At 41.1% G+C, this 23,274-nt stretch overlaps 1 protein-coding gene across 1 annotated transcript in view; it reads right to left on the bottom strand.

The window, feature by feature from the left end:
- Window positions 1–23,274, bottom strand: part of NR3C2 (nuclear receptor subfamily 3 group C member 2) — a 212,913-nt gene that overhangs the window by 57,986 nt on the left and 131,653 nt on the right. The window contains exon 3 of the mRNA XM_019472337.1: window positions 2,928–3,044. Within this exon, the coding sequence (XP_019327882.1) occupies window positions 2,928–3,044 (117 nt within the window). The remainder of the gene's footprint in view (window positions 1–2,927; window positions 3,045–23,274) is intronic.

Here is a 23,274-nt window from a genome sequence, read left to right as displayed (position 1 = left end):
TTTTTTTTTTTTTTTTAAATGAAGGAATAAAACATTATAGTTATGTACAAGTGGAAAAGAAACGCCCATGGCTTCAGCAACTTGCACACATTTCAGCCCTGAGCTATGCTTATGACCCTTTTGCATATCATCTTACTCCATTTCACATGAAACAAACACATAGGCATCACCGATACAGGGTTTTTTTTGTGTTTACCTTTGCTTCCATTTGGAGAGTGAGAGCTTAAATTAGATCTACTGCACAAAGAGCACAGCACTGTGCAGTGTGACGCAGCTATAGAGTACTATGCTGCAAATAGTAAATGCAATTTATAATTGCATTTATAAATTCATTTTCCTCCAGTTCCTTACTGATCACACTGCCTAACAAAATACTTGCACATTTTACCTGTCAGTCCAAATTAGAAACAGGTAAAAGTCCTTTTTTATTGGAGTAACGTATATTCTTGGCAAAACTAGGCTGACCGCATGAAACTATAAGCTACAATGTATCTTCATAATAATACGAACATACTCAGTCTATTCAAGCTAATTATGAAAAAATGTTATTTAATACCAAACCTTGGAAATTTATATGAAGAGAAAATTACTGTTTTCAAATGCACATTAATATCTCTTCTTGCCATTTCCACCTCCTTTTTCGTGATGATCTCCACCATATCAGAAACCCCCTGCACACAGAAGTTCCCAAAATTAAGTCTGAGATGCTGTGTTGCTCCTCTGTAGATGCCCAATGCAAAGCTCACCACCGGGGAAGATGGATGGCCTAAGCAGCAAATGGCCTTAAGCTACCAACATTTCCTGCCAGACCTGGGCTGGCTCAGAGGCTGAAAGGTCCATTAGCATAATTTGGCAGCCCTTGGGGCCCTCTAAACAGCAACACTCTCTCTGGGCTGCAGGCACTTTACCCCTCTCCGGCGGTCCTCCCCTCTGCCTCCAGCCTGGCCTTTCCCTCCTGGACCATGCAGAAGGCACCGTATTGCAGTGACATCCAGAGCCGTTCCCCCACTATCTCATTCACGGCAGTGATGGAAGGACCTTTTAATGCCATTTTAGCTCCTTTATGTGGCATAAAGGGATCAAATCAGGAATAAGAATTTCACCTTAGTTTCTCTACGTGAAGAAAATCACCAAAACAGCCAAACCACAAAGCTCAACCGCACACACTGTAGAGGCAGACTCGGCCTTCTAGGTCATTAAATGCAGATCACTAATTACAATTTCCAGCAGACTACCAAGCTCCAACACAAGGGATGATTTTTCAAGGAATTCCTCATTTACAGCATTCCAGCCGATATTAAAAAAAAAAGCAACCCCCTCAAGTAAAGTTTACCCCCTCCCTTGTTTTTTTGCAGACGCTGCTGTGTGAACGCCTCCTCTGAAACACACCAGGAAACAGCAGTGATGAACTCATGACATTGCAGACAAAGTGTCACATGTTGCTGTTTCAAAAGGTTATCAGGTCAGATGGCAGCCCTGTATTTTGCTAGAGTGCGAAGCACACACGCCTGTTCAGGAAGACAGGATTGCAGGAGCTCTGCTGGCGCTGCGCAGGACGCGGCAACGGAGGATGTCCTGCACCAGCTGCTGGTGGGCTGCAGCAAAATTTCCAGCACTCGAGGGAGCTGGGCTTCCTGCTCCACAAACATTTTCAGCACCTTTTTTTGGGAAGAAGGAGCTACTACCATGGAACTGCCGTTTCATCAAACAAAGGTGCCGTTCTGCGTCCCTTGCTAGATTCAATAGCGCAGATCAAAATCAAGGGAAAGCTGTCAGCCCCCAGCATGCCGCAATCTGGCCCCGTTTTCCTTTGGGAAGCAGAAACAAGGGGCCTAGGGGGCAACGCAGCATCTCAAAATTGGAAAAGGGGTTGAAAGAGGTCTTAACAGGGCTACTCTCCCCAAAAAAGTAAGGAGCGGCTTGCTTGAGTATTTCTGCCAGGAGACAAGACAGAAAAAGAAGTCTGGGAGGTAGAAAAAGGTACCAGGCAGCAGGCAGGAACCAGGATTTTGCATATAACCTATGAAAGACAAGCAGCTAAATCTGTCTGTAGAACTAAACTAAGCTACGAGGAGAACAGGTCCAGGAGGATAAAAAGCAAATTGCAAGACAGGAAAAGATTTGGAGGAATTAATGTGACCATGTTATAATTTTCTGGAACAGTGAAATCGCTCTAAGGGAAGGGTAACTCTGTGCATCAGGGAAAGGACCTGCAGCAGTATCCAAAGCCCTGTTCACAGACAACATAATAAACCTAAGAGTGGTGGGAAAAAGTGATTTGTAATACAAGCTGCTCAGGTGATGACTTGAAACAAGAAGCCCACTGAAGCACAGCCAGAATTGTGTAGACATTGCAACTGAAGAATTAAAACAATGGAAAAAAACTATTATAAGTTTTGCTATCATGCTGTTTTCAAAATACTTTTGATAATTACTAAGAAAAGGTGTTGCCTTTTTGTTGTTGGTATATGAACAACGGAGTAACATCATCAAAATTATTGCATATCCAGTCACAGAAATAAATCAATCTAAATGTTGAATAAGCAACAAGAAAAGTTGAGAGGTTTCACTATGTGTGAATTTGCCTTCATGATGGTGTAAAATGTTTTTCAGTATTCAAGAGAATGCTCGTTACCAAAAAAAAGCACGCAATACTTGAAACCTTAACACTTTTAGCTATATGAGATTCCAGTAAAATTACTGTCATCATAAAACACCCACTTTTCTTTTTTCTGAGCCATAAAATACGTATCTCCAAAACCTGATTTAGAATGACAATAGAGTTTATTAGCTATTAAGCACTTCTTCAGGATAATTCCACCTTATACTTTTGAGATTATGCAGCTGCCAGAACTATAAAAAGGCTGCACATTTCCAATGTTTTTGCCTATCAAATTAAGAGACCAAACTACTAATATTCTGCTTACCTCCTAAATTCATTCCAGCTTGCAGACATTTCTGTAATCGACAGGCTGGGCAGTTCTTCCTCCGAATCTTATCAATTATGCAGTCATTCCTTCCCGCACACAGGTAATTGTGCTGTCCTGAACGAACCAAAACCAAAACACATTATTAGAGGATGTATTTACATATTTCCAATTTGTTCTTCTCTGTTGTTTTGCAGTCATTTTGAGCTTCTTATTAACGCAGACATTCCCAATCCCATTCTTTAAACTTCCCAATAATCTTGGTGACTTGTCATGGGCCTCACTATGAGCATCTCTTCTGTTCGGTTTGGGAAAGAGTTTTGGTGTGTCACTCACAAGAGAGACCTCATTACTTTTTTCTAAGCAGGACTGGAATTTTTCTTTTTGCTAAAAACAGACAATTGGTTTGAGCTTTTTCAAATCTTCTTACATGTGCCGTATCACAGAGCAGCCTGACAACTCTTAGCTTTGGTAAAAAAACGGGGAAAATTCTCATGCTAAAGAAGTTCACAATATAAAGCAGAAATGCAAAGTAGAGGTTAACTTTCCCAATATACTCCACTCTCTTCAACCAGTTCACTTAGTGCTTGATTTCTGATTTTATCAGTTACCTTCTATACAGCAGAAGGTTTCTGAAGGGTTTACCAAGGCAGGATTAAATCACAACCGTATTATTTCAGTTCTGTAAAGCCCCACAGAAGCACTCCTGAGGAGACAGCAGGTATTTAACAGACAACATTTAGCAGAAGGGAAATATATGGCAACCAGGGAAATAGGCTGGCATTTAACAACTTGGAGACTCAAAAGGCTTTTTGCTTCATGGGAGGAACACAGGTAGAGCAAACGGATGCAGTGTATCAGACGAGGGCACTACCACGTGGACTTTTCAAAGTAAGGTGCTTGAATTTGATGTGGAAGAATAAAGGAAGCCACGAGGGGTTGGTGCAGCGTGACAGGAGAAGCGAGAGGAGATGATTATTTTAGCTGCCTCAATCCAGAGGTGGCACACGGGGATCTGGGGCGGCCAGAACAAATGGTTTGCAGCAGATGCGACAAAAAGCAATGCAGAGGGTTTCCAGAGGAAGGATGAAAGGAGAGGACACAGCACACAGAAGTACAACAGACTGTAAAGCAAGCTGCAGGATTTGCCAGCATGCGAAGTTCAAGAAAACAGTCCTGTGTAAAATACAACAGCGTGTTGCAGGCTTACGTAGCAGGCGCTGTAAGAACTACAGAGTGTCAGGGACAAGCATTTTAGGCATAAGGTAAGAAACAGTTTACTCCATAAACTAAACACAAGTTTGTAACAAAGATGTCTGAAATGCAAGGTAGAGGAAAAAAAAAAAAATTTGGATTGCAAATGCAATAACACCAACCAGCAACTAAAAAGAGACTCCTAAGCAGGTCATGAATGAAGCAGGCAAGATGTGCAGAAACCCAAGAGTTGTACAAATAACGTTAAAGTTGACGCCAATGACCAAAGCGAGCACCAGCCGTGGGTGGGGAGGGGAAGCCCGGGCAGGGCTCAGAAGCAGAGCTGCACTGAGACGCGCAGGAGGCCGACGCGTGCGGGGAGCGGAAGCAAAGATGTAGGCTCGATAAGGGGACAGAGCTGCTGTAGGACAAGAGGTATAAAACATGTTTGCCAAGATATTTTCCATAATACACACATGCTTCCTTGGGGAAAGACAAAGAGAATATTCATGGGACACAGGAGACCTGGCTTCTGTTTTGGGCTCTTTCAGGAATTTGCCTTAAAACTTCAGATAAGTCATTTTCTATCTCTGCATCTGACTTCCCTTCACCCTTACCCAATGTTATCTATTTAGACAGTGAACTGAAGTTTGGGCTGTTTCTTGCATCTCTTCACTGAGCATCTCACACAAAGAGAAACCAATCTTATTTGCGTAAGCGAAGTGTTACTGTAATATCACAAAGGTATCACCATTTAGATAATGCTTTAGATGTTTAAACAACAAGCAGATAGGCAAATAAGAGTTTTTATTAAGGTACCTCACCTAGCACTGCGACACAGATAAAAACCAATAAAACTCAGGCAAAATAATTCATTAATATGAGCTCATGAAGTTACGTCAGGCATAAAATCAAGTTGTACAATATAGTCACGGCACCAGTATCTATCAGCTGCTTTAAGTAGGAGCTCATGAAGTTACGTCAGGCATAAAATCAAGTTGTACAATATAGTCACGGCACCAGTATCTATCAGCTGGTCTTTAAGTAGGCCTGCTAAACAATAAAAAGATAAAATTCTCAGCTAATCACAAAATGAAAACCTGCTTATCACACAATGTTTATTTTATGATGTGATCTATACAAAACCAGATACACAAGAGAAAAGTCAACTTAATCCCTATTTACATTTTTGCTCTGTACTGACTTGAGCACATCTCCTAAAGAAATATCACGTAGACAGCATGGAAGTAAAGTAGAAAACAAAGGTATTTAAAGTAACGATATACAGTATAAAGATGGTTTATATGCCCTTACAAATACTGGTATACTATCTTTTGTGGGGAAAAGGGAAAAATGGTTATTTTCTGCTAGGAATGCAAGTACGATTGCTCAGTGCTCATACAATGTCCTTTGTACATCACAGAGCACTGCAATACCATTTTTAGGCTTCCACAGGCAGTGCAGGCTATTAATATGATAAGTCAACTCTAATGCTGCAAAACGAACCCCATTGCAGAATTACCCTGAAGGCAGTTTGCCCTACAAAATGGTACACCTGTTAAATCAACATTTTTCACTACTGCTTTCAAAAGCTAATGGGTTTAATAAAAAGAGGTTAACATTTATGTACTCCAGGATAATTACTTGAGTCACATTCTTAAGTATTGTGGAAATATTTATTTGATTCAATCACTGTCACACTATGACTTCATAAGAAATATTCCCACAATAGCAGAATACTTCTGTAAGTCACCCTTCAAATGGTTTAGGTAGCCTGCAGTTATTACTTTCTGGCCTATCTACTCTAGACCAAATAATTTCAGAAAACATAACTTAGCAAAGGTTCATCAATTTTTGAATCATGCATATCTGAATACAAATGTATGGTACAAAATCTGTAAGTAGTTTTTCTAGTAAGCAAGGCAAAAGTGTTTCCAAAAAGCAAATGCCTTCTAGTCAATTTTTTTAATTTCTAAAAAAAAATAAAATAATTAAATAACCACAATCATCTTAAAGCTTACATTAATGGAAGTAACTTGAAAACCCTTAAAAAACAGAACAGATCAGCATTCAGGCAAACCCTCTATGTAGAGTACAGCTATGAAATAATAATGAACAGTTTTTCAGTTTAAAAGTTTGTCACCTATAATGAAAACAACGGCTGCAGATTTCCATGCAGTCAAATATGGTACGTTTCAAATAAAACCAATTTTGTAAAATAAGTTAGTAAAGCAAAGACACTCATAATGAATCAGTATCTTCCATTTGTGTAGCATGAGCCTCACTTATGCCCCTCAACTGAAACAAAAACCTACACATCTGAAATTGACACAGCTCTCTGAAGACCTCCAGGGCTCTTCAGGTTCTCAGTGAGGTGATGGAGACCATCCTGCAAAGAGGTTGATGTTTTTGTGGCGCTAGATCTCTAACTCTTTCTAGACATGGATCGATCTGCTTGTATAATTTGTGTTTAGCTTAATCCAGTTGTTCTTTTTATCCAGTTTAATCACCCACAAGCGGGCTGGAAAGTGACAGAGTAGATATCGAATTCTCATCTCCCATGTGCCAAATGCATTAAGATGAAAGTAATTTTTACATATGCCACCATTAAGTGCACTTATACGAGCTAATTCCTGTTCCATCTAAAATACGGACTTACAAAAGATGCCAGGAAAATTTCCTGTTCAAAATAAATAATTAATAGGTACCACACAGTTACACACTAAGAAAAAATAGAGATCTGTCGTATTCACAGTAGAGCTAGAGGCATATTTGAGTTTGCACTCTCCAGGTTATTGTGTCACTACATACCCCAGAATGACACATCCAAATGTACGTACAAAAATATTTTAATGTTTCCAACTCTCTCACCTACAAAGACTCTTTAATTCCCTGCTTTGATAAGCTTACAAAAGAAAACAAAAAGGAAGTATTCATGAAATTCAGTTTTCCCCCTTACATTTTCTCGGACAAGCAAAATTCAGCAGTAAAGGAGGGGAGGAAAAAAGCTGTTCTTATTTGGCCTATGAATTACTGCCAAAATGAGGCTGCAGCACAAGTTGTGCCTTTCCCCATTTTAAAACTCCAGCACAATGATTGAGCCACTGGTCCCAAAAACTGACTCGCTAAGATGAGCTCATGTACGTGTGCAGAGCGCTGCTGCACTCTTCATGGGGCTGCAATACTTCCAGACATGTAAGGCTGCAATAGGAATGGGGTATAGATATTTCTTGTCAGCAATATTTCTGTTACTGTCTAAGGCAAAATTAGAAAATTACAGAAATTTCTGAAATATTCCACATGTTTTATCTTCCTCCTAAAAATTATTTTTTTCCCCCAGTTTTTTGAAGTCTAAGTCAGGAACTGCAAATCATTAATGAGTCTTCTACATTTCTGCTCTCTTGTTAAAATAGCAACTACTATGATAAAATGTTAAATTTTGTAAGGAAAAAAAAAAGGCGTAGTGCTGGAAGAGGATCCAAAGACTGTTTAATTCAAGCCCACTCATGGAAGCATGATAAGACTAGCTTAACAGTTCAGGCAGGGTTTTTTTTTCCTTTCTCTAAATTTGTCTTAAAACCTTCTGAGGAAAGGTATTCTGCAAGTTCCCTACAAGCCACGCGATCAGGCTAGTGATTAGCTAGCCTTGAAGCTGTGTTTTATCCCTTTGCATTTAACCCAAATGGGAATATTTTGCAACTGAAAGAGATATTAGCACTCCCCCTAAGACATACAGAGTAATAGATTGCCACCTTCTTACAACAATCTCACGCCTATCGAAAGATTTATGTTCTCCATCTCTTTGCTAGACTAAACAAATCCAGTTCTCTCAATCTTTCCTCATAGGTCATGTTTCCTAAATCTGCTGTCATTCCTCTTATTCTCCTCCAGCTTCTTTCATAAAACAGTGTGCCCAAAACCGGGTGCGTTTTTCTTGCTGAGTTTCACCATCACTAAGCCAAATAAAATGGTTACTTCCTGCATCTTGCACACAACAGCCCTGCTAATGCAATCCTGGACCAGATTTGGCTTTTGGCAATGGCATTAGGTTGTTGACTCACGCTCACTTGTGTGCCACTAATGCCCAGCTCCTCTCCTGCGGCACCGCTGCCTTCCATGCGTTCTTTCCCACTTCTACCTGGGCAGCCAACTCTCTTTTTAACTTTATTAGAGCTGCACGCCCACTGCAACATCCCCTGGGAAAGGTAAGGGAAAAGTACAAAAGCCACTCCGAGTACGACATCTGAAACTGGAGCATGCTTTGGGTCCCAAGACAAAGACGTGATTGAGGAAGCCTTGCAAAAGGACGGGAAAGTGAGAAAACAGGAGTGGCAGCTAAGGACCAAACAAAGCAGAAGTCTGAAAAAACCTCAACTTTTAAAATAGCATCTCACTGAAGCACATCAAAATGCATGTAAAATGCCCAAACTTTCCTTCTTCCTCCACAATGAGAATTAATACTTTGACTCATAAAATTGCAGGCAAAGTTGTCTTCTCCCTGCAGGCTGCCAGAACAGCCAAGCCTTCTTCCAGGGTTTGAGGAGAGGCGAGCTGGAAGCCACCTCCAGCCCTGCCTTGCAGATCTGCACATTGGAGCTAGGATCCCTTTTGCAGCTTCTGGGCTGGAATAAGGGCTTAGACTTCTCCATATTTCTCAAGTGGGAAGATTATCTCCATGATAACAATGGTACGTGTAAAGGCCTTACAGCTTGGAGTACCTATTGGCACCTGCTTGAGCAGGCGTGTATACGTGTTAAACTGGGCATCCCTAGTGCAGTGAACTCCTCTAAAGATCCTCCTGCTGCTCCTGTCAGTATTTACCAGCGTAACTACCCATTTTACTGAAGCTACTCCTGACAACACTAGTGAATGAGGGGGAGAAAATAATCTGGGTTGAATGGCTGTAATTCTACACTGTTTCCCTCAATTCCGTAAGTGTTATTTACCGCTCAACTCTGCCCTTCCTTTTACCCACCAGTCCGTCAGATTGCATGAGCCCAGCCCCTGCAACCCTTCTGACCTAGGCTACAGACCTTCCCTGCTGAAGGAAAGACAAAGAAAAAACGCTGCAGAAAATCATCAGGATTTTCTAAGGGAGGCCTCTCACCTCAAGAATATCTGGTCAGCAAACAGAACTTAACACCAGGTTTTTCTGCTTTCTGGTATAGCCCTAATGAAGGGCTTTGCCTCCTACAGCAAGAAATCACATAATCTGCACATCCTAACCTCTCGTTTGTGCTCACTGAGCTATGTGATATGTTCCTTTCATCCAGCTCTGAAACCTTCACAGATTTTGTGAAACGGATGTTATCTCTGTAATCCATACAAGCTCTTTTAATTAATAAAAATAAACTATTTCCACCTTTTAATGACCAGTATATAAATAAAATTACTGCGAAGACTTGTCACAATGATTTTCCACATACAGAAAAGGATTTTCTGTTTGACAGAAGTTGTATCACACTATCAAGAAACAAACTGCATATACCTGAGGTTTTTATTTCACCATCTGCAGTAGGTAGGTACTCTCAAATAAATCAGCACAATAAGTACAATGATGAATCTCTTTCCAAATTTCATTTTTCACAGAGCCTCTATTTCTTGCAGTTAAAAAAAAAAGAGGGAAATGCCTGCTATTCAATGGAAATCAGAACTGCATTTTCATTTAAAAGGTCCATTTGTTACACAGTTGAGGGCTTTTTTTTTTTTTTTTTTTTAGCAGTTGACAACTGCCCAGCAACAGCAGCCTATGTTTGCAGTCACTATTTTAGGCTACATCACATGTCAATTACATAACCTTGTTTTACTGCTCTTGAACTGGTTTGAACAACCTGGGAAACAGATTAGGGCAGTCCCTCCCAGCCGGCCATCCGCATGCAACGGCAGGACCCGTCCCCCCGCAGCAGCTCCAAAGGCTGCAACCACGGCGAGTCCCTCGAGTCCCTCTGTCCATAACTAGTTACTTATTGCTAGACCCACCTGAGACGTGATAATTAACTTCCTCAGCTGTGTTTAAACCAGTCCAGTCTGACCACAGTAAACTAATAAACTTGATTCCTCACGCTGAGATTTATGTGTAATGCAGAATAAGCTTATGAATGCCACAAACAAGGTACGGAACTTAGATATGAATATTGCCCCTTCATTTTATATAGCGAATGCTCAGGGTTTGTTTTTTAGGTATCGAATCTCAGGGTTTCCCAAAATTCAGTCTGACTTCAGGGTCTATCTCCCTTATTACTCCACAGCTTTACTCATCTGACCGTATCATCCCCAGACAATATGCTTTTCAGCTGCAGACAAAGGCTGTATCTGCCAGTCGCTCAAGATGACAATATCAATCTATTGTTATCATTATTACAGAGTGTGCTTACAGCATAGGTATAGTCTAAATCCTTCTCTGAAGCAAGAATTTAGAGCTTTCCCTCCTTTATGATAAATTAGAGACTTAATTAAAATTTGTTTTCATTTTGGCAAAACATTCACCACATCTGGGATATTGCCTGCTTGCTTCTCATTCTCAATTACCTTCTGCTACTTCTAGATCCCAAGACATCTTTCAGTTTCTTTACCCTTTTATACTACTGGATTAATTTATCTACCATTTTTATGATGTTTTTGTAATTCTCCTTACTTTCTACTCCCCCCTCCTTTTTCTTTCCTTCAATAAAATGTATTTTCTAACCTTCCCCTTTCATCTTCAGTCTTTTACCCCCCTTCTGTTCCACAACTCACTCTTCAGACTTCTCATTTACCTTCTAAATGTGTTATTTCCTCCATTCAGTCAGTAACTGGTGATTTCATAGGGCACATTTACACTGCAGTCAAAGGTATGGCTACAGCTTATTTCATATACCCAAGCAAAGTATATTAAAACTACCTGGGACATGGATAAAAACATAGTCTCAACAGCATCATTTTCTGCAGGGTCTACAAAACCCAGCTAGGGCTTTTTTAAAAGCACAGGCGCATCAGTTGGTGCTTAGATAGCGAGGATAGTCTACGAACTTCTGCAACACAGTATGTTTCTAAATTTTCTATGTTCTTTAAACCTTGTGTTTAACTGCTATTTAATTATAACGTTATATGTTGACAAAAACATTCTCAAATCCAGCGTGTGGGCCTGTGATCACCCGACCTTCTTTCTCTGCCTAATCTGAACTACGTTACCGAGTCTTACTCGGTATCCCAGAGAGAGAGCTGCAGGTTGTCCTTAGGTGGTGAACTTATGTCATGAACAACGACTTAAATGCTCTGCGCATTAACTACTGCACTTGTTTCCTCCAGAAAGCCAAAGATTGAAAGCACAAATGAACTACCAGCGCTTCCTCCAACGATGACAACAGAAAAAAAGCCAGTTCCCCTTTTTTCTGGAAGTGGAGCAGGGAGGGCTGTGTCCCCTGGTGCTTTATATGTGAAAGTTTTCAAATTGCCATACTGCTATGCACTCCCTATGCACATCTAAGAGCACAGACTCCAATGCTCTGCCAATTTTGACATGGAGACTGTCTCCTGACCCTTCACCTTCCCAGGAAATTTGCTTTCACACTGGGCTGAGACCAGGTTAACAGAAACAATCGGTACGGTCTGGTGATCCTGGCAAAGGAGATGAGATGTTATAAAAATGGTTCTCACTCACTATTTTAAGCAGACTGAAAGGGCACCGATGAGAGGAACCAAGGAGAGAGAGGAAATTTGGCAAGGGAGCACGGGATGTAGCCCAAAAGAGGCTACTTTTTTCTGCAGGAGAAACCATCCAGCAGGGATGAAACCTGTTAACAACAGTGAGACAAGTAAGCAAGAAAATATACAGAACATCTCATATTTGAGGTACATGTGCACATTTTCTTCTGCCATGCATAAAACACGCTGCAGAATTTTGAAAGCCTCTACAAGCCTGTGCCTGGTGCTCCAGCTGTCCCGTTATCCAGAGTGACTGAGCCACCAAGACAAGATATGCCCCAAACCAGTACTGAAACCATCTCCTGGGCTCCCACTGTCATCCCCACAACAGAAGCAGTGCTCATACCAACCAGCCACATCAACAGTCGGTCATGGAGGACAGCTGGGGCCTCCTGAAATCCAGAGGAGCTAAGGAAGCTTTTAGTTCAGCGTGCTGGAAGTCTAAACATGGCCACATGACCGACTATGTGGTAATTCCCTTTTCATGTGGTCAAAGAAATGCTGAATGATACTAGATAGCACAGAAAAGGAATAGGAAAAGTATCTGATCTTTGCAAAGCATTTCCGCTTCAGTGAAATCACACAGCATTGGAAATCTGTTTAGGAGAAAAAGCAAGGAAAAATATCTACAAACACCAAAATAATCTGGTAATCAAGCTCAATAATTTTGTTTCTGTTTTGAAATTAGTTTTCAGTTCAATTGCTTTTGATTTTAGATTGTAATAGATACAGTAATACAAAGAGTGAGAATTAGAGCTTTAGATGATGTTGTTTTGACAAAAATCACACATCTAATATTTTACAGCATTTTCTTTCACAGCAAGTTTCCAAATTTTCATTTTGGTTTAAATTTTAACTGAAGACTAATTCTGAAGTGTTTAGATGCTGTTATCTGCAGAGTAGTACAAGTACATATGATAGATTTATAAGAGATCATGTTGCATGCATGATGCCTACTTCTCCTTTCCCATGCTAAAAATCTGATAAGGCATTCTTGACATACTACAAATTTCAATCCACTTTAGTGGAAAATTTCACTGTACAAGAAATGGTCTAGAAGGACTGGAAAGACTTTTTAAATAAGCATCATGCAAAAATCTTAAACTGCAACTGAAATACCCTTCCATTTTTGCTGATAAAAGTGGTCAACTGCTCTGCTACATTTACATACGTGATGTAGTATCCTGCTGTACAATTAGCTCACTGTAACAACTGGATTTCAGGAAGTACACAGTGTAAAACAAGATTTGTGTGAAATACCAAGTTCATTTAAGGGAATGTTTAAGAGGCTGTGTGGGGGTGTATTCTGGAATATGGAGCACTAATTGGTAACGTAAGGATTTCTAGCTGACTGCATGGCTCCCTAAGCCATGCTCCTTCAGTGAATACTCCACTGAAAATATTCACCTCCATAAAACTATTAATATTTTTAAGTGTATATGGGGCTGAAGCCTGTTACACTCTATTCACTATTTCAAACTGCTTAGTCTGCCCCACTATCCTACTGATACATTCAGGCATGTATCAAACTGTCTTTGTGGTAATCATATGGAACAGGCAAACTAAGAGAGAACTTCTATTCTCATAGGACAGACAGAAAAATCAAGGTATACAGCGTTAATTCTGTGTTTTGCAACTCCATTTTATAATTTGCAATTCCTGGCTGACTCCTTCAATGAGATGCATGCTATTTATATAAGATACTACTAGAAAAATAGGCAGTTTGTTTCACAAAGTAAAATTTTTCCCAACTCTTGATCTCGGTGAAAACGTTAACTTTTTTTTTTTTAAAAAAAGTAGCTACCCTTTGGTTTTTGCAAACATTTGGAAGTTCAAGTCTGCTATGTTCTTGCATTTAGCATGCTCAGCAGATCATAAATTTTATTCTGTGTGAATGACACATTATCTTCAAAGCATATTTTTCTCTTGCATTTTTCATGTACAGTTTACTACAACTCAGACTGGAAATATGCTAAATTCATAATAATGAATATTATTATGAATAATAGCGACAATTTAAAATATTGTCAGCACATACGTTGACAAATCTTTTCCTCTGGAACCCTGGTCAGTAATAATTTTCTTTTAAAGACTGCAAGCAATACCATCGCAACAGAGCCTTTTAGCAGAATCTCTTGAGATCCCAAACACAGAAATGTTGACCAAAGTAATATTAGACGCTCACCAAAGTGAACTTGAAAGTTTTCTGCATTTGTTTGCTGGCTTTTTAAAAAGGAGCCTGTTTTACCCTTTGAAATATGTACGTCTGCCTATTTAATTTTCTTCATTTTTCTCTCCATTTATTTATTTTTATCAGTAACCTCAACCTCAGCTCTCTGTTATTCCAGGTAAATCTGAAGAAACAGTCAGAAGAAAGAGGATGAGGCAATAGCAGAAGATTTGACAATTATAATGAAATTTCACAGTACGTTTACTGTTAAAATACTATAACAACCTAAAACAAAAAGTGTAAGTTAAGTAGCAGAAAGGGTATTACACCAATTACAATTGCTATTTTCATCTCTAAAGGGATGAGCGGGTCCTTCCCAGCACCCCTCTGAAGCGGGTGCAGAATTTCCAGGCTGCAGAGCCACAGGTCCCAGCCCTCTCCACCCCCAAATTCAGGTCAGGCTTGCCAGGTAGCTCTGTCCACAGTCCTTGTTCACAAACCCCTGAATAGGACAGGGCAACCCTCCCGTGCCCCTGAAAACAGCTACTTCACCCTTTCCATACTTGTCCAACCCTCAAGAGGCTGAGCAAAGTATCACATAACAGCAAAAACACTGATGAATTGAAGCTTTGTCTAATTATCCCAAATTTTATTGGAGATCATCTTGCAAGTGACACCCTCGTAGCCCCCTTCAGGCTGGATCCAACGCCTCCAGCCGCGGCACCGGCACTAAGATGACCTCAAAGCGAGAGCAAAGCCCGCCTTTCAGTGACAGCCGTTGCACTGGGCGCCGGACCCACGCCTTCATTAACACACCTTTTCACTAGGAATTGCAATTTGCTTTGCCAAAGAAATAAATCAAGTGGTGATCTTTCACACTGGAATCATCCTAGGTCTTGAACAACTAAAGCCATAGATGACTCCATCTGCATCTGACATTTTCAACACCTATAAAGTTACCACGGGGAGTTAAAAAAAAAGAGTCATCTTTTAAAGCATACTAAATTTTTCAGACACATAATTCATATACCAGAGTGAGATTTTGAAGGGATCAGGCCTTCCCTTCATTATAAGGGAATGGATATTTAGGTAAAAACAAATATGTCAAATTTCAGCCCAAATGATGGTGGCCACTGAAAACAAAACTGAAAAAAAGAGACATAGGACAACAGAAAAAAAGTCATGTCGATGCATAAATACAACATCACCAAGGCATAAATTGAATTATTCCATTCTGCTTTCAAAGATCATTCTGCCTAACTGACATAATTGCTATTTCAAAATTTGTTTTGCCCAGTGAAAACTAAAGGCCAATTACTATACAGTTTATATCCAGAATTCACCCCTGGATTAGGGTAGCTGCTCCTTCATGGTATGTATCCTCACCCCTTGCATTCAATACGTTTAAGAAAAACAAAATAAAAAACTCCTCAGTCTATTCACATTTAACTTCACAAGGGGCATGTTTGAACACAGATTTTTTACAGTTCTAATTCAATTTTCATAATTAAAATTCCAGTAGTACTAAGCAGATTGAATTAATTTTAGTTTCCTGCAAGTAGCTATTTAATACAAACTCACGTGAACTGAAATGTCGTTGCTTATAAGAAGCGTATGAACGGCACGAAAATCCTTTGGGTTAAACTTCATAAAATACAGCAATTTTCTCGTTAAAGTGAGAGACGTTAGTCATTGCCAAAGCCCAATCTCTTCAGCAACTGCTATCAGATCTAAAGCTTGCAAGAGAGGTCAGTGAAGCAAATGGGTGATTGAGGATGGTGGTCATTTAGTGTAAAGCCATCGTTATCAGCTTAACCTCAGTTTCGCATCACTGACAATGTATTTTTGTATTCCATAAATGGTGGGTTTCATTACTGGCATCAAAAGCGATTGTTTTATCTTTGAAAAATGATAGTGACTAAAGGCAAAATTCTACTTGTCTGAAACATGTTTTGTAAGTAGAAGTGATAAAATTTGAATTAAGAAAACGGAAATTTTAAAAAGGTGACTAACATTAAAAACCTGATCTGCCTTCTACTTATGCCAGATTTCAGTGTGATGTAGTGCACCCCAATTTATAACTATGAGAGGATAACCCAGTCCTATGCTTTTCCTAATACATCCCAAATTTCCTAGCTCTGTTTTGCCATCTTCAGAAGTAACTTTGAAACTGCCAGACACCAGCATTAAAAGCCTCCCTAAAAAGGTACACTCGTGTCTGAAAACACACAAAGAAAAGATCAAAATGAAAATTAAAAGCAGATGCACTTTATGTACTAAAAGGTTTTTCCACTTTGATAAGTGGATTATAATGAAGTGTGGCACCATGTTTCATACAATTTATTAATCCAGTCCCACTTATTTACACTCTGAAGCAGCATAATGATTTCAACGTTGGAGCACAGCCAAAACTCACATGCAGAAATAATTAAGAAGTTATGTGGAAAGATCGGTCGTTGTTGGGTTTCGGGGTTTTTCCAAAGAGACAGACTGACTTTTAGTTAACCAGAAGACTAAAGTTAAAGTAGTTGTAACACAAGACGAAGTGCGGAAGTGAACTGATTTTTGAAAGGGAATAGATGCTACGACAAGATAACTGGAGCCTGACTTGCCCTGCCATTACAGCCCCTCTAAGCCTGAAGAAGCTGGTACAGAAGACCTCTCCACACTAGTACTGATGCAACCGGGGAAACTCCGTTTTTTCCAGACGGCACCTATGCCCTGCTCTTGAGTTTACCCATCAGCTACATAACTCTGCAAAAAATGGTAAGAGAATAAAACTCAAAATATTGTAGAAGCACAGAAGGCATGAGTTTCAGGAGGACAAAGAAAAGCTGGAAAGCGGAGCGCGTAGGTCACGGTGGGGAGAGCATATGACCAGATGACACCTCCACAAAGCTTCTCCGGCCTCTGAAAGAGGCACACCATCGTCCCCACGGGCTTTCTTGGACTGCTTGAAGGTCCACACTTTCTCCTGCAGTAGTGTTTTTGGCAAGGCAAAGCTGAAACTAGTCCAAGAGTACAAAGCCATTTATACCTGTACAAAGCAAGCAGAAGACTCTGCAGGATAGGAATGACAGTGCTTTACCTCTATTTTACCCAAATTTAGATGTCTACACCAAGTAAAAGGGGAAATCGGGCCGTAAGTGTAAAAAATCCACTATTTCTTTGCAGAAAAAAATAGCGCTGGTCGGCAGTTCCCTCCTGGGCACAGCATACTCCTCCTGCCTCTAGGAGCATCCTTACCCCTCGTATTTCCAAGGTAATGGTCCCTGAAGATGTTGAGCCATCCAGCAGATCAGGAATACTTACTTTAAAGGGTGAAGTACACAGATACGGAAATACTGTTGGAGATGCACTCACGCAGGAAATGTGTTTTATTTATTCACTGATGCACAACGCCCAGTTCATTTGATCCACTACATTTCTCATCCACTAACTTCTCTCTCCTGCTATTCCTCACCTGAAAAAACTGTTTATACAGTAAGCAAGAAATCTAGAATCTACTTCATTGTTATTATTTGGCAAGATATACTTGATGAGAAGACCCTGTACCAATTCTGCCATTAAGAATTTCTACAGCAAATTTGTACTGAGGATAAGCCACTGCCAAATGCAGACAGTTTATCACACTGGGAAGATATCCTGTGGAGTATCAGAGGGACTACTGCTTATTTTGATCTTTTCATTGGAAGTAGGAAGAAAGGAGGAGGAATTGTCAGCATAAGTGCGGATAGAAAAATAATACAAAAGGGTGCAGAGAAATTAGAAGCAAAGACAGGAATAAGCAATAAAACTGCAGTTGGAAAAATGCTACTGCATGTACCAAAGGAGTAATCCAAAAATAAAGAGTTAACAACAAAGCAAAATAACAAAGCAAAATTTGGAAAGCATCAACATCGAAAGACACCTAGGAATAAGAGGATAATCTGGATGTAAGAAGCAATGCAGCAGAGGAGAACGAAGCGCCAATAACACCTCTGGCTCTTTCTGTAGGAGCATTACACAGCGGAGCAGGTTGGCATGGCAGTGCTCTCTTTATGCATTTCTTTTGCAGCCACACCTGGAATATTGTATGCAGTTCAGGCACTTCATTACTGGAAGATATAAACAAACTGGAGGAAGTCCAGAGAAGTGGAACGGAAATGATTAGAAGCCGGAGGGAGTGATTTACCAAGAAAATTTAAAGTAGCCCTTTACCCGCCTGTAACTTCTCTGATAATTAGAGACGGGAAATGATAACAGCCTAGTTCAAGTCTCCAGTCACGTGCCTTAAGCCCTTTTGCCTTGGGCACTTAAACATGTGCCTAGTTTTAAGAATAAAGAGTACACAAAGATTTTGACCTGATGAAGAGAATAAGATTAAGTAAGGAAAAAAAAAAATTTAGGCTACATACCAGTGAAATCCTCCCAGGAATGAATTATGACTAACTGAGCTACCATAAAAGATGGAGATTGTATTGCTTGAAATTTCACATTTTATTGCTGATAATGGAAAGAGTTATTCACATCTAAAGTTTATTTTCCACGAGACAACAGGACTACTCAAAATAAACAGTGTTACACACGTACACAAGTCTTTGCAGTCTTTGCCACAAACATATAGCACCAAGTTATCCTGTCCAGGTAAAAAGACCTGACTAAGCAAACATTTTTATCCCAGACTGTGTAAGCCAGGTGGAATGGTTCTGAAAAATGACAAATTATATCCCAGCAGGAAAGTAACTGGATTCTCCTAGTTCCTCACGCACCGACGTTGCTGCGAAGTGATATTTAGGAAGGCAGCATTTTATGTAATTGTTGAGCTGTCAGCAGGGCTCTACTGAAAGACACTTTAAAAGTCACGTAGACACTGCCAGAGTCTGATCTGGGGAACGGATGATTACCATTCACACAGGTTTTGCATGCAATCTGGAAAAAAACCCAAACAAACAAAAAAAAAACACAACCAAAAAAAAGCAAAGCCCAGCTGCAGGCAGCCTGCAAACAAGCCTGCTGGGATGCAGCTTGCTATATAATCCCCAAACAACATTCCAGGCCAATAGCCATGTTTGGGCACGTAGGATTCCCCAGCCCCTCTACCGATAGGCGAGGCCTCCCAGAAATGTTATCTTAAAGGTAACCGTGTGCCCCCAACCCCCTTCACCTAGCTTGTGCTTAAAATCACTTCTTGATGCTCCAAATAAGCAAAGTTCATAGTTCCACTCTGGAGAAATACCCTGGACAGATTTTTAGCTCATAAATGGGGGGGGAACAACCTACGGGAGGGGGAGACCTGGAACAAGACAGCAGTCTGCAGTGTTTACTGGAAAGTCAGCATTTATGACTAAAATTGTGTTGGATATGCATATCTGAATAGCATGCTAGCCTAGGCTTTTGTTTATGCAAGTAATGCAAGCCTTATGTTACAATTTCTGCAATATTTTTATAATTCAACATTTACCTGCAACCTACATTTAGATTTATGAGAATGAGATAAGAACTGGCACAGAGTCAACAGGTCTCAGTTTCAGTGCATCAGTGCCTTGATTTTATATTATGATTTTTTTATGGACTTTCTGCAGTACAGTTTTAAAGGTTTGGCAGAAGGCAAAAAGACTGCATGGTTGATCATTGCTTTCACTGCTTACAAGGTGGTATCTATAACCCTGAGAGTCCTACTCCAGGGACTTTTTTTCCCCTCTTTGTATAGTATATGTCAAAATGAATCTGCAAGTTGGATGAAACCTGTCAAAAACCAGATTATCGTCTGTTGATCTTGTAGGACTACATATAGTTAAGGTTGCCTGACACTTCTCATTTTAAGACCTCATTTTCTATTGCTTATAACTTTACCACACATTAGCAGCTAGGGCTGAAATTTTCCATGCTGGATGTCTGCCTCAGGCTGCATTTTATTTTGCGAGTGTAAGAATGTATCAGCTAGAAGTACTAAGCTTAGTGCAAAAGTTAGTTTGTGAATAACGGTAGGGAGAAACATGTTGGGTTTTTCCCGTGTTACATTTCTCGCAGACATATTTGAGAAGCTCAAGAGCCTTCACACTTCGAGACAGACCCTTTGAAGCATCACTGCTCTGATACCACAGATGTGCCTTTTGCCATCTCATACATTATCACTTAAAATTATAACGGATCACAGTATAAAACACTGTAAAGTTGCAGTTTGTACGTGATATGATTTGCAAAGGTTTTGGTGGAGGTTGGCTGCCAAACTCCAAAGTTTCCTTCTGTGAAGAGTGTGGACCAGGGCAGAAGGTCTCCGCTGAGCTTGTGCTCCAGCCATCTCTTCCACGTGTCAGGCGATGCTTTGGTACGGGGACTCCACACAGAAAATCCCCATCACGCTCTCAGGACGCAGCGAGGGAAGAGCTTGGAGGAAAGGGGAACGAGGCACAGGTTGCGAGAGCAAAGGGAACCGCCAGGAGCTTAATGAGAAGAGAGGACAGGAGTTTGGGGAGGTAGTAGACTTGAAAGGAGAAAGGCCCCCCCAAAAGTGAAGCCAGTAGTGGGAGGAAGGAGATGTAGGCAGTAGGATATTGGAGAAGCTGGGGAAGAGGGGAAATGGTCAGGAGAGTTGAGAGTGCGGAAGCTGATGACCAAAGGAGAAAAGAAAAGGTCCAGAGGTGGGTGCTGGCCAGAAGCAGAAGGGGCAGAGGATGCAGATGGGTGGTAACTGGATAAACAGAAGCAGCTGAGAAGAAAATTACTCGGGGACAGAAAGTGAAGAGAGTATCTATCTCTACACCGTTAGGGCTGAATGCAGGAAATCTAAGACTCAATTCTCCTAGAAGATGGCACAACCATCTCTACAGATTGGAAAGTGAAGCCAAAAGAGAGTAAGGCCAAAAATATTAAAACTGTCTACTAATGTGTTGAGCCTGACCTGTCACTCCCACAACTTGATTTTTCTGAGTGTTTAGCATTTTTGAGAGAGACTGCTTTCCAAGGAGGCTGACAACCCCTTGGTTGGGGTACCGGTCTCCATGTGAGGCCGCGGCTGCCGGTAAGGCAGCTGGAGCCAGGTGCCGATATTCCCAGCTCTGCTGCATGCAACTCCAGCTCTGCCCACAAGCTTTCACAGCCCCTGGGACCTCATTTGCCGAGCCTATCTCAGGGGGTGAGCTCAAAACAGGCCTGGTGCCACCTCTGCTGCTCTCTGTAGGCATGGGGAAAACAGCTGGTGGCAGCCATGGAGACTTATGGAAGCAAGAAAGACCCCAATAAACACTGTTTGGCCCCCAGGTTACTTCTACCAGACAGCTACACGGCCTGACAGTGGTCCATCAGGTGCTGCTGTAGCAGATGAGTGCTGCACCAAGGGATGGGTGTCCCACACGCATCCCATTTCACCTCTCCCCCTTTGGCCTGCATGCTCCTGAGAAGAAGAGCAGAAGACATTACAGCAGCTCCACAGCACCTGATATGCCATGCTGTTACAGGAGACTGCAAAATCTCCCTCATAACCTGGAGTTCAGCTTCAGGAGTTCAAATAAATATTTACCTTAGAAAATGTTGACAACATTGGCTTTAAATTTATGTTCTTTGCTTTTCTAAAACTTTGTAGGAAGAGGAAATGGGGCTTTCAGGTCCTAACCATTGAGCAGAGCAGCTCTGGAGGAGCAAGCTCTGTGCTCCCACACCCCCTGTGCAGTCCAGCCTCCCCCCACATCTCTGGCTGGCGGGCAGAGGCAAGCACACCCTATAGCTGACGGGAGGCAGGCGAATGCTGGCTGTCCCCCCCTCAGTGCACACTGCCCGCCCAGCCCATTCAGGTAGGGCGGTAACTTCTGCCCACCTCGGCATGGGTGCCCACTGGCCAGCGAGGCCACCCACCATGGCAGCTAGCATGATGTCCCATGTACATGAAGCTTGCACAAACCAAAGGCAGTAGTAAAACTACAAACTTGAGGGGGGAAAAAAAAAATTTGAAAGTATCCTTCAACATGAATTTGTGAACCAGTACCATTAAAACCTGCAAGTAAGGCGAACTATGGCAATTTTTGTATCCGCACACAGAAATCAAACTACAACTCTTGGAAGGGACATGGATTACTGGACCATCATAAAAATGTTTGGACTGGGGAACTCTAGTGCCGCATCCACATGCTACATTACGGCTGTAACTACACACTCCTAAAACAGACTTTGCTAAATCGAACAAAGTTTTCCCGCACATACGATTACATCAACTTTAATTAGGTAACTGGCTCAGTGGTTTTGATTGTTTCGATTGGGTAAACACGTGACATGGATTGATCTATAATTAAGATGAACTTTAAAGATAAGTGCTCATGTTTAAGTGGTGGAGCGGACACATTTGTCGCTGCCCAAGGACGAAGGAGTAAAAGAACAAGTCGGAAGAGATCCTCTCTTTGCTCAGGCAGTGATTGCTGACCCCTGTTTTTCATTATGACTAGGAAGCGGTCAGTTAACCCTCATCATTAAGCAATAAAGCGTGACAGAGAGTGCTGATTAATGCGCTGCTCACAAATACAGTCAGGCACGAGAGGAAACCCATGGCGGGCTTCTGGCAGTTTTAAATGGCCATTAGTTATAGTTGTGCAAAATGAAATTAACCTAGCTAATCAAGCACTGAGCAGCCATGGTTCTGCTGAGGGTCAAGGGTTCCCAGGAAACAAAAGGTACAGTATGCTTACATACCATGGGGAAAAAAAAAAAAACCCAACAAAAAACCCAACGAACCCCTGACAGGCTGATTAATGAAAATGAATACATGCAATAAATTTGACCAAATAAACATAATACCTGCACTGCACATATTAACTGAGAAAGAGTCCACATCTTAAAGAAAGAAAGAAATGGAAGCAACAGATTGACTTCAGCCATCACTAAGTTCATGATGCACTTATGCATGAGCAGCCTACTAAAATGCACTACAGAATAGCTGTTGCACTGCTGCAGATGACCCCGTTTAGACCCCTGTCCCCAAAATCTTTTCTGACTGCCCTCCTCTGCAGACAGGTTTGCTATTTTACCCCTTTACGGACCCAGCCACATGGCCCCCTATGTCCCTTAGGCTGAATTTTGGCAGTGCCTGGATTATCACATGTATTCCTCACATTCTCAAATGGGTTTGCTGTTTGTAAACCCTTCTCCTATCAGACCCAGAGAGCTGAGGAAGCACGCACAGCAAATGGTAAAAGCACAGGAGAAATACACAAGCTAAACATCCACAGGAGCATGGGCCAGCTCATTCTGTGACAAAGACAGGACAGGCCTGAGCACCAGGAGTTTTTTCTGAACGAATATCCTTCTCTCACTTTAAATTTAATCTTCCTT

Source organism: Aptenodytes forsteri, unplaced genomic scaffold (assembly GCF_000699145.1).
Source record: "Aptenodytes forsteri isolate BGI_AS27 unplaced genomic scaffold, ASM69914v1 Scaffold227, whole genome shotgun sequence".
NCBI classification, from domain to species: domain Eukaryota; kingdom Metazoa; phylum Chordata; class Aves; order Sphenisciformes; family Spheniscidae; genus Aptenodytes; species Aptenodytes forsteri.
The sequence above is the reverse complement of the archived record's forward strand: the minus strand, read 5'-3'. Positions and strand labels throughout refer to the sequence as shown.